At 44.2% G+C, this 12,004-nt stretch overlaps 1 protein-coding gene, 1 long non-coding RNA gene and 2 other non-coding genes across 5 annotated transcripts; 1 reads left to right on the top strand and 3 right to left on the bottom strand.

Moving 5' to 3' along the window:
- The first annotated feature begins 1,141 nt into the window (after nucleotides 1-1,141).
- LOC146526270 (uncharacterized) lies at nucleotides 1,142-7,499 on the top strand. The gene is made up of 2 exons (XR_014874146.1): nucleotides 1,142-6,019; nucleotides 6,240-7,499. It is a non-coding gene; the product is annotated as an uncharacterized LOC146526270 (long non-coding RNA).
- rpl12 (ribosomal protein L12) lies at nucleotides 7,333-10,852 on the bottom strand. Of its 2 annotated transcripts, none has more exons than XM_085159958.1 (6): nucleotides 10,685-10,852; nucleotides 8,725-8,798; nucleotides 8,212-8,310; nucleotides 8,038-8,119; nucleotides 7,866-7,952; nucleotides 7,333-7,495 (listed from the first exon to the last, which is right to left on the bottom strand). In XM_085159958.1, exons 1-6 carry the CDS (start codon nucleotides 10,719-10,721, stop codon nucleotides 7,377-7,379), a joined length of 498 nt encoding a protein of 165 aa, XP_085016084.1. In that variant the 5' UTR covers nucleotides 10,722-10,852; the 3' UTR covers nucleotides 7,333-7,376. The 2 variants fall into 2 exon arrangements, with proteins under 2 accessions (XP_085016084.1, XP_085016093.1); XM_085159967.1 differs by having other exon boundaries at nucleotides 10,575-10,715.
- Nucleotides 7,663-7,791, bottom strand: LOC146526269 (small nucleolar RNA SNORA65). The gene has a single exon (XR_014875504.1). It is a non-coding gene; the product is annotated as a small nucleolar RNA SNORA65 (small nucleolar RNA).
- On the bottom strand, nucleotides 8,557-8,684 carry LOC146526268 (small nucleolar RNA SNORA65). Its single transcript, XR_014875508.1, has one exon. It is a non-coding gene; the product is annotated as a small nucleolar RNA SNORA65 (small nucleolar RNA).
- Nucleotides 10,853-12,004: the final 1,152 nt, after the last annotated feature.

Below are 12,004 nucleotides of genomic sequence, written 5' to 3'. Positions count from 1 at the left end.
ACACACACACACAGAAATCAGAGACTATCAGCAAATGGTTCAAATTAGTAAAATCACTGGGGAGTCCCATTCAAACACTGGGATTCTTTATGCCTTTTTATGTTTGTGTGTTGAAGACTCACCGTGATCTGGTCGGGGGGGGGGGGGGGGGTGCATGATTATCCTAATGTGGGTAACAGGGTCAAGTGTCTGACTAAGAGCGGAGAGGATCAGGAGGAGAGGGAGGACGGACGGGCTTTAAGAGCTGACAGCAGCTCGATGACACTTTGAAGGAGAAGCACATGAGGGCAGGAGGGGGCGGGGTCACTATTGGGGGGGGTCACTCGAGTGCTGCATGTGTCTGAAAACACACAAAAACACTCCAGAAAGAAATCGTTACCGTCCAACGTCAGCAGCCATGAACATATTAGATTTAGCAGCAGTGTGTTAGGAAAAAAGGAAAGATGTTTTATTCGACCGTGTAACAATTTTATAAACAGTTACTCTGTAACAAAGATCCAGGTAAAGAACTGGAGCTCCGCCTTCTTGGACAGTCTGTTAGTACAGTGACCTCACAGCAGCCATATTATTGGTCACATGATGTCATTAAAAATGCTCCAAAAAGCTCCAACAGCACAAACACGGTGCAGAGGTCCAGCTCAGGGCTTCACCTGTCAGTCACAGAGGCCACACCCACGAATCCAAATTTTAATCCAGGTTAATTATAAAAACCACGTGAGCTATCTTCCCCCTGTACAGGTGCTATGAAGCAGGTAATTATCTACGCAGGCCAATGAGTTTGGACATCAGTCTGTAAACATGTTTATTTTATCATGGGAGTCTATGGGGACTGACTCACTGCTGCCTCTGCTGGCCGTCAGAGGAACTGCAAGTCTTGGCTTCTTTTTATTGGTCTTGAAGGATGACGCAAAAGTGCGCAGGAACCTTGACACAACGAGGCGTTTGATTGTTTCTGTTACAGCAAACGCTGGTGTAACAACAGCAGCAGAAGACTTAAAGTTAGCGATCTGCCAATACTGCGATCACAAAACTGAGTCGAGTGTTGCAGAATAAAGCAGAGTGTATATTTGGGGATTCGGAGCTGCAGAATAATCGATGCATTATGAGCTGACTTCTGGCTATTTGGGGGAAAAAGGAGGATTGTGTTTCTGCGGTTGAGCTGAAAACAAACGCTTCCCTTCCCTTTCATCAGATCCTGCTACATACACGGAAAAGAAAAAGCAACACAAATGTGGTGGGAATTGATAATATTCACTGCTGGCTTTAAGGTGTTTAATGAGATTAGGTGGCATTAATCGCTGAGCCGGCACCTCACTCATCACCCTAATTTAGGAAGATGGGAGGTTTGAAAGGATGAACCTTCTGCTCAAACAGATATAGTTTGGCTGCAGGGCTTTGACTTTAAGCTCGTCATGCTGGAACAGCGGGGCCTTGGCGAGCGGCACACACTCTTTCAGGACCTTAATCCACATTACAGTTGGCTGCCGCTCTCCTTCTGCTCTGTGATCAGACTGCATGACAGACAGAAACACAGAGACGGGGTAAGCCTTCCTTCCTCCATATGTTTGACTGTCTGTTAGGTGGCAGGAGGACAAGCACGCAGCGAGTTAGCTAGGTTTACAAAGGCTCCCAAATATTTAACACGGCCTTTAGTGTAGATACAGATACTTTACATGTACCTGGAACAAAACAGAGGTGCTTTTAGCTGTTGAGGATTTTCAAGTCACATTATATTATGAACATTTTTTATGTTTTAAAAAAAGGAAATAACAGCTCATAATAAATGCAAAGCACTGTTATTCTTTTTCACGAATAGGAGCTAAAAGCTGATTTCCCTCAAGCACTTTAAAATTCTGTCTGTGCCAAGCTTAATCCAGTTTTATTCATTCAGCGCCAAATCATAATCAGATCTTCTCCGATCTTTTACTACTAAGGTCAAGACCTGATATCAAGCCATCGATTCCCTGTTGAACAGCACTTGTCGACGGCGGGGAAGAAAAAGACAATCAGACCAACCGTAGAGGAGATCAGCTGAGCTTTGAGAAGGAAATATGAAGCAATCCAAACTGCAGCGTGAGAGTGAAGTGCTCTACTGGGGTCATTGAGATAAGATCGGGCCTGATTATTCAAGTTTACTCTGAGGCAGGATGTCTCTGATTGTAGTGATGCTGTGCATATGAAAGAGGGCGGTGCCAAACATTTGTTTAATGTGTGCGTTGTAGTGCAGGTCCCAGCACAGAGCCCTGCAGAACGCCATCTGTCACTTTGTGTTTGCAGATGAATCCGATTCAGAGCTCGAGCGTGCCATTACCGCCATCGTTGCTCCCTGCTCACGCCGCTGGCGACTCGAGCTGCACGACTGCAGATCATTTAGGTGAACTTCTGACCGAGAACCTTCCAACTGGCATAAAACAGGAAATCATCCTGATCCTGATGATCACACCGTTACAAAGAGAACATGGCTCAGTGCATTGCTGCTTCCTAAATGTGCGAGTGGACAGCTCTGCAGACAAGATAATTATTTTAATACATCATCGTTAAGAGTCATTAATGAGAGCTGAGATTGTTTTTAGAAGACTGTCTTCACGAGATTTAATCAACTATTATCTGATATTAATTATACAGGTTCTCACTGTCTTCCTTCTCTCACCCCAACCAATCACAGCAGATGGCCCCGCCCCTCCCTGAGCCTGGTTCTGCTGGAGGTTTCTTCCTGTTAAAAGGGAGTTTTTCCTTCCCACTGTCGCCAAAGTGCTGCTCATAGGGGGTCATATGATTGTTGGGTTTTTCTCTGTGTATATTATTGTAGGATCTACCTTACAATATAAAGCACCCTGAGGCGACTGTTGTTGTGATTTGGCTTATAAATAAAATTGAATTGTAACGCGCCCGTGAGACTGACGCTCTTTATCGCAGCAGCGTCTTATGTTGATCTTTTATGTTCCACCTGTTAAATCACAAATAACAAACACAGCCACACGTTTTCTGTGGTGCAGATGAATCAATGAGCCACGATGTAAAGAGATCAAACGTGGGCCCCTCAGACCTCCTCCTCCTCCTCCCCGAGTTCTGTCTTTCGCTCAGAAGGCGGTGGAAAGATGAGAGAGTTCACGGCGAGTTCATCCACGCTCGCCTCCGACTCCCTCGGCTGTCTTTCATGTCTCCACGGTGAGGCGGCTGCAGTAAATGCAGTCTGTTTGAACATGTCGGGATCTTCTGTCTGCATAACGAGTTTTTTTATGCTGACTTCTCTTAAATAAATACTCAGTTACATTTCAGTCAGAGTGGATTTCAACCCATCCTTCCAGCTCTTATATTTTGACAGCTCAGTGTTTTTTAACTTTGCTATTAAATGCAAATTTATTTAGAAGATTCATTTAAAGTGACGTGCTTGTGTAGAGAATGTTTACATGGGATGTATGTGCCTGTAAGAAACAGGCACAGGGCTGAGTGTGAGCCACCAGAAGCTCTCTGCTGCCCCTCGGTGGTGCAGTGAGGGAAAAGCACGCATCATATTCTTCACTTCTGTAGAAGCACAGATGTTTGCTGGTGTCTGCTTTCCAGATGAATGAGAAAAGAGTAGAAAGTACAGATTTATTTATTTATTTTAGCAAAGTAAGCACAGTCAAGTAAAGTACAGGTACCTGGATATTCTGCTGAAGTAATGAAGTATTTGTACTTCTCACCTGTGAGGAAATGTGAATGAGATTTTTTTCTGTTGCTTGGACAGAAGAAGAGTCAGCACTTTGCTAACACTGGCTCAAAAGGCAGGAACAGGTAAAGCTCTCAGGTGAAACACACCTTTCATGCCACAGAAATAAATGACGTGAGCTCGCCGCCCAAACAGAGCTGACCCGGACGCTGTCGACAAACGCAGTCGGGGAGAGCTACTAATGAATTTACTGTTCCATCTTTGCAACCAGGAATATTTTTCTGAGATTAAAAATCATTTTGAAATGAATGAAGTGCTGAATCAGAACGGCAGCTATTCACAGACTCTTCACACTCACTGGCCAACATCCTGTCACTGACAAGCCTGTGGCTGATAAGCCCCACCCCCATAATTTACTAAACAAGCTTCACGTTCAGCTAAAAAAAGGCTTGAAACACACGATTGAAACAATAAACTCATCTGAAACAAGTTTGCTGAGCCCACAGAGCAAAGTAACAAGAGTCGCCCCCTGCTGGCCATAAAAAGAAATGCGTCTTAAAGCAGTCCAGTCGAGGCTTCACTTCCAGATCCTGAAGCTGCAGGGTTAGGATGGATCTGTGCTCTCCTCTACCGCGTATCAAAAGAAAATGACCATAATCTCAAAGCTGACGTGTGATTTGTGAGTACAGTTCAGGCACGAAGCTGGATGCAGAACAAACGGAGCAAATCTCTTCTTCTCTTCACGTCTCCTTCAAAGAACCGTGATACAAGCTGTTGCAGCTCCTCCAACCAATGGCCACGGCAGGCTAAACATGAGGACAGATGACGCGCAACAATAAACGCATAAAATACACTTCTGTACCATTTGCTCCTTTTATTCCACATGCAGCTGTCCAATATACAAATCAGTGCCTGGGATTAACTATTAAACAAATGCACAGACTGCACAAACAAATAACTGCAACTCACCAATAACTGCACTAATTACAATGCCAACTTACAACTTGGTCTATGGCATCAATTAGTGCACAAATATACATAAACCATCAAGTTCCAGTTAAAATACATCAAAATCATTCAAGCTGCGGTCAACAGAAAGTTTTGCCTCATGCTCGCCCTACCTTTCTGCTCATCAACATCAGGTGCTGTGAACAGGTACACACATTTATCATCTACCACACCCATGAGACACGCCCCACACCCGTGCACCAATACAGTGAGTCCATTTAAACCAACCCACTTAGTCAAAAAGGAACAACTCATATGGCTCCTACACAAGCTGATGGTTCATCCAATCGCCTGCCAGGACTTTCTCTAAAGTGCCCGCCGTCACATAAACACTCACATGGTTCAGGCAGCGACTTCTAAGCTACTCGATGAACAGGTATGCTTCCTGTTTTAGATGTTTTTCCAGCATCTTCTATTATTATTTGAGGCATGAAGCGCGCAGGCTCCTGATGACGTCATCATTTGTGCTTTTATCTTATCTCCATCAACTCCTCTTCATTTGCTGACCTGAGCAGCGTCTCTACTCTGAGGTTAACAGGAAGCAGAACAGGTTACCTTAACTGTAGATCTGATCATCAGGTTACTTCCCAAACCATTGGCTGACATCACTGTGGCCACGCCCACCTCTTTATACAGTCTGAAAGATACTGTGTGTAAATTAAAGTTTGTGTTTGCTCCTTTAAAACCTGCACCATATAATATCTCCCTGAGTGTGAGTGTGTTTGCAGGAACAGAGAGGATAATTGCCGTGTTTTGACTCCTAAAGTGCTGCAGTCACTCTGTTTTGATATATTTGTGACAGCAGCAAAAACAACCATCCGTCCGCACAGACGCATCAGTTATTAGGCAGCCTGGAAGCTCTCAGCGCTGTCACACCAGCTGGGACTGCAGAGCCGAGTCTAGACTTGTACTTTCCTGCTGTTCTGTCTTCACTGTGTTTGCTTAAATCTTTTACAACCAATTTATCTTCATTTGAGCAGGTCTGCAGCACAGGCCGCCGCCTCGGGCTCCGCGTAATTGGACTGCAGTCTTTATAATGAAGCCTTCCCAACAGGAGAGCAGCACACAGACTCGGCTGGAGCCCGGCTTCACCCACTGATGTAAGCGTCTGCCATCACGGCGCTGAACCGAGGCAGCATCATGACTGGTGTGAGCTGAGGTCAGTGAGTTTGTGTTTAATAGCAGGTAAACCTGATGATCAAACGGATTAATTATGGTTTCTCTCATCAATCAGCGGATCTGGATCAAGCTGCAGCCTCTGCAGGTGAAAACTGACAAACACTGAGCAGCAGGAGCTTCAGCAGCTACGTGCACGTCCATCCAGAACTAACAGCACAGCTCCAACGCGCCCTGTGAAAGGTTGGTGATACAGTCTTTGCCCCTGTGTCCATCCAAGCGTTTCCAAGGTTTGAAAGTGTTTCTCCTTCTGAATGTGCACCGAGTTCAGGTTATCATCATTTACCTAACAGATGTTTATTGAAAAATAGAGAAAATATCAGATTTCCAAACTGAGAAATTTGTGTTTGTTTTTTAACTGAATGATCAGTGTGGATTTAATGTTTCCAAAACATTGTTACAGGGAAAAATAATCAGGAAGAAAAGGAACCTTCACATCGACTTCCTCCACTTCTGCACAGCACGTGTACACAAACCCCAAAGGAAAGAAAATATATATAAAGACAGAAATTGTGTTTTCCACTAGAAATTTTATATGGAAGACGTAACTTTAACATTTTAACTCCAGCAACTTTTCTACATTTCACTGATACAGAAGTTATTGTATGAAGTTTGTTTTTTTACTTTTCCTAGGTTTCTGTGACATTAGCCAACTGATTTTTTTTTTTTTTTTTTTTTACCTACCCTGGTGTCGATTTCTCTTATTTTGAAATGCTCCATACTTGACCACACGGGGGCGCCAAATACTCAAATTCTAGTTGGGTGTTTGCGCTGTTCAGATTTGTTATTTACACTAGAAATGAGGCCGAGGCCTTTGCAGGAGCCTTCCCAACCGCAGAGGTATTTATTCATCAATAAAGCTTAAAGACACAAGTAGTTCCCCTCTGATCACAGATACTCACGCTGTGGTATCCTGACACCTGTGGAGGTCAGCGGCTCACCTGCCCACAGCAGCTCAGCAGGTTTGATTTGGCACGTTTACACCAGTTTAAAGCTGATGTTCATGTGGAGTCACCACATCTGATACTGGACAGACTCTGAAGCACCACATGACAGTCAGCTGAGCCAATAATTTGCATTTTAATCTGATGTGCACAAAGAGGCGGAGTCTGCTGAGCTGCTGTAACATGCAGGTTTTTATTTCTTCTATTAAAAGTACTTCGATGTTCAAACTGAGCCACAGACGCTCAGCGGACAGCCTCACTTATCCAGACAGACATTGACAGCAGTTTAAAGTCTGTCCTCTGCCGAGTGTTTCTCCGCCACCAACCCAGCGAGACCACAGGCACTGGCAGGAAGCTCGGAATTCCGAGTTTTGCTTTCCAACCTTTTTGTATTTCGGATACAGCAAAACTCTGTTAACGTCACTCGATCAATAAAGGATAAATACTAAAATTTTGGCTCCAAGGTGCTGAAAACCCAACGCTCCATCAGAGACGCTGAAACGCTGTCGACAGTTTTATTTAAACTGGGAAAAGGAAAAATGGTCCAAGTCCTTTTGTTTTTTTTAAAACCTTTATTTTTTAGAACAGTGTCCTGTTCACTCAGATGGGCACTCAACTTTGCCGCTGTTGATGTCATCGATGACATCATGGGGATGGCGGCCATCGATGGTGCATCCCACAGACTGAGCGGTTCCCAGGATCTCCTTGATGGTTCCTGATGAGGAATAAAATGATCAGAGTAGAAACGCATGAAAGACTAACAGATATCTAACATCAGGCAGCAGGTTTAGAAACGACACTTGAGGCTCATTTCCCAGAGACGGGTTTTTAACATTGAGCCTGGACGGCGCCAAGAGTCGGCCAACTTTGATTTACTTTAGTTTGTGTTCCAGACTTTTCGGCACAGAGCGGTCCATCGGTTTTTGGGCCGCCCTGTTTCCTAAAGCTGGGTCAATCTGAGCCTCCACTGGATTATACTCAGTCACTGGGACAGACGGGCATAGTGGCGGGAGGCCGAGCAGACGGTCGGGGAGAGAGGCCAATCAACAGCCCCGAAAAACCCAGGTTTCCCTGTGAGGTCTTACCGGAGAGCTCCCGGGCGATGGAGCGAGGCCTCATGACGCGAGCGATGCCCACGATCTCATCGAAGGTCACGCTGCCGCTGTGCTTAACTGGAAGATTGAAAAGAGTTTATGGTGAGCAAAAAACACCCGAGCACGCCGAGCGCGAGCAAGCCGAGCGTTCAGAGACACTCACTGTTCTTGACCTTCTTCCTGTCACGAGGAGGCTCCTTCAGGGCTTTGATGATCAGAGCCGACGCAGAGGGAACCACCTCGATCTGTGCAACACAAACAACATCCACTGAAACACACACGATCACCACAGGTACCCACACGAGGCCTGTGTGTCTGCAGGCGCTGGTTAACTCACCGCTGCCTGCCTGTTCTGGATGGTCAGCTTCACGGTGATCCTCAGGCCCTTCCAGTCACCGGTGGCCTTGGCGATGTCGTCACCCACTTTCTTGGGAGACTGGAGTGAGGAGAGAGAGAGAGAGCGCGCTCTGTAAGTCACTCAGGTACGACAGAGGGGACTTCCTGTCTTGAAACGGTCCTTCAAATATTGACAGTTGTGCACACATCTCTAAAGCCGTGATTTTCTCATTCTGCATTTTCCTGTCACTGACAGATGTATTTGACCAGCAAAACAAACACTGAAGTGCTGTCACAGTCAAACTGAAACGATCAAACATGCTGAGAACAGGAACAGAGTCTCAGTTTGTGTTCCAGACTTTTCGGCACAGAGCGGTCCATCGGTTTTGGGCCGCCCTGTTTCCTAAAGCTGGGTCGATCTGAGCCTCCACTGGATTATACTCAGTCACTGGGACAGACGGGCATAGTGGCGGGAGGCTGCTTTGACCCAAATCACACATTTTCTGATACTCACCAGACCCAGAGGTCCGATTTTGGGGGCCAGGGCTGAGGTGGCGCCGACTTCTCCTCCTGTGCACCTCATGTACACTGAAAGAAACGACAGACTCCATTAAAGCCTTTGTGCACAGACAGAAAACTCATTTCTGAAGCTTCAGAATAAAACCGCTAACTAAAGCTACATGTTAAGAAACCAGCCGCGCTGATTACATGATGCCGATCTCAGTTTGTGGACGTCTGCCTGTCCGGAAATGTTCGTTTAATCATTTTGGAGCCACTTGGTGATCATTTTGAATCCATGACAGAAAATAGTCTTAGACCTTTCAGCATGGCCAGTCTTTAAAACACCAGTAAACGAGCAGAAGCCCTAAAAGTGATCATTTTAAAACAGAGGCACAGACAGAGCTCTGAAACCAGGATGTGGCTCAGACGCTGATATTCAGCACGCCAGTCAACTGAAAGAAAAAAGGTCACCACTGTAAAAACTGACTCTACGTGGTTTTTTTGGCCAGTAAATGCCAAACACTTATGAAGTGACTGATTGTTCTTCACCGCATCACAGAAATCTCAAACATGACATGAAAGCGACCAAACTGGTGAATTCCTGCAGTTCTGTGCTGACTAAACTCACAGCAGCTGCGCTCGTACTTCAAACGTCTCATTTCAGGTGGGCTGAAACCTTTACAGTAGCAACTGATGTGCATTTATTAGTCAGATATCTGCACGACACTAAAGCTTCCTGGTTTTAGGTTTGTAGTTAACGCAGTAGTGATGGATCACATTTGGCCGTCATAAAGGGTAAGACAGGAACCCACTGGCCAAAATGCACTCCTGCATTCACAGCCCGACTGTAAGCGATGACCTCAACCCCAGTCCTGAGCCAGATGGCTGCATCTGAAGCTGTGAAACAGCTGTTCTCCCAGAGGTTAAGTGGTCAGACAACACCTGATGCTTCCCCAAAATTCTCATCTAATGAATATTAACAGGAGCTGAACCTTCCGTACAAACAGTTGACCCTCACACTCCCTCCATTTTCCTTCGCCCACATGTCGCTGGCAAACATACGCAACACTCAACATAAAAAGCCTGGATATAACAATATTTTGAATTACACAACATGTCAACAAATTACACTACTTTCCAAACCTTCACCTGCTTTAGCCAACCAAGTGTTTGCAGATCAGGAATTTGAAAGGAATAAACAGCAGCTGGACCTTTAAGAGTCACATCATAAGTAACCTCCATCAACCATAAGTGTCAATTTAGCAGTTCCTGTATCTTTGACATGTTTTAGGATGCTTTTTACCCCACTGAAGCCCTTGGGGTGGGGGCACATTAGGAAAAAAATTAGCTCCATGTTGTGCCACGTTGATCAAACTACATTTTCCACCGGAGAAATGTAGTTTTAAGGCTTAAAAGGCTACAAGTTTACATGCTAACGCTATTGTGTTTGCACTAATGCTATAATAGCAGTACATGCTCTCACGTACAAATGATTTAACTGCAGCATTGCGTAGTGTTTGACGCAATCCCAAAATTAGCATCATAACAATTGTTATAACTACGTCATTCATCGCTAAAAGCTGTCCAAACATGGTCTCCATATTGCATTAAGACCATTTAGAAGATTAACGGTTTCCACATAAATGTACTTCAGCGCTTTGTAAGATAATTAACTGTGGCTAACGCTAGCATTAGTTGCTACGTTAGCATTAGCAGCACGTGGGTCAGCACGTTACCCACTACACTACCCTCTACACCTGCCTCCGATCTGACATATTTTACTCAATTGGCGTCATTAATTCTACAAACATCAACAAAAGCCTAAACTGAGTTTCTTCGTCGCGTTTCGTGTCCCATCTTTACCATTTTGTGAGCGCCGTGTGCAGGCCGCCAGGCGGGCGGAGGCAGACGGCAGAGAGCGACTCCATCCCGGCTGTGAAAAAGCGTCTGCTTTTATTACATTCAAAACATACCAATTTTAATCTCGTTGGGGTCGAATTTGGGCGGCATTTTGCTGCTGTGGAGGTTGAGCTCAGTTCAGCTTGGTTGGTGAGGGTGTCGGATGAACCCGGCTTCGGGACGACCGATAACTGTTGCACCTTCACCTCTAAAGGGGAGAAAGAGAAAGGAAGAGCGGCGGCTGCGGAGGAATTTATACTTCAGCCAAGTCCCGCGAGAACATGTGTCGCAGTTCGCGTTGAGACGTATGACGGAACGCCATGTGGGCGTGGTTTAAGACTTACTTTAGCCAATAACTAAATTGCTAAAATCATTTCTAAAACTTTAGTGGATTTATTTGAACAATAAATAAATAAAAAGACACCTGAAAAGACGAGCGTACTCCATGAAATTTGAATTAATATAGTTTCAAATAATAAATGCATAAATTACATCCGTGATATATATTATATTTAACTGTATTTTACTAGAAAAAAAAATTACATTGTACGTAAATACACCGGAAGCTCTTTCTGATGTGATCTGCTCCCAGTCTCAGCCTGAGGATCTTTCATAAAGAGAATTTTTGTAAACAGCACAGAGACACAGAACTATATGGAACGCCAGGACTGCCACAATGAATTAATTAAATACGCCATTAAATAATTAATTAAATGTCGCAATAATTAATTAAAATCGGAAATAATTAATTACACAAATATTTACGACACATGTAATTAATTAATTATTGACACATTTAATTAATTATTTAATGGTGTATTTAATTAATTCAGTCCTGGCGTTCCATAGAAATACACGCCATCTGTTGTATGAAGGAAAATGAAACGCTACTTTAAATGCAAATTTAAATGCTAATTTACATCATGGAGTTTTTAACAATCAAATAAGGCACACAGTGGCGTGCCAGAAGCACAATACACAGCCAGTTTATCATGCAAATATACACTGTATGTTCATGTTCTTACAATAAAACGAAGTAAAATGTTGGTCAGTACTTCATCTAAAACAATAAAGACAAATACAGTAAATGATGACAGAAATCAGATGGGATTTCCTTTAAAAACAAGCAGAGAAATGTTTAAATAGCAACAACAACCCAGGTTATTATCCTGTGCAGACCAAACGGCACCTTATTTTTACGAATCACACGTTACTCCTCACATCTGGAGTGCGTGACAGGATATAACTTACAATGCTGTGATTGCAGCCATTCCCCACGGTACTCATGGCCATTGATGAATGTCTTTGATCAAATTTGCATATTAACGATCAAGGAACTGATCTCACAGCCCATTGTTCATTCAGTGGGCTGGTTTCAGTCATTGTGCAAATGT

This window comes from Neolamprologus multifasciatus, chromosome 1, assembly GCF_963576455.1.
Source record: "Neolamprologus multifasciatus chromosome 1, fNeoMul1.2, whole genome shotgun sequence".
Classification (NCBI taxonomy): Eukaryota; Metazoa; Chordata; class Actinopteri; order Cichliformes; family Cichlidae; genus Neolamprologus; species Neolamprologus multifasciatus.
This window is presented reverse-complemented; position numbering and strand designations above follow the sequence as displayed.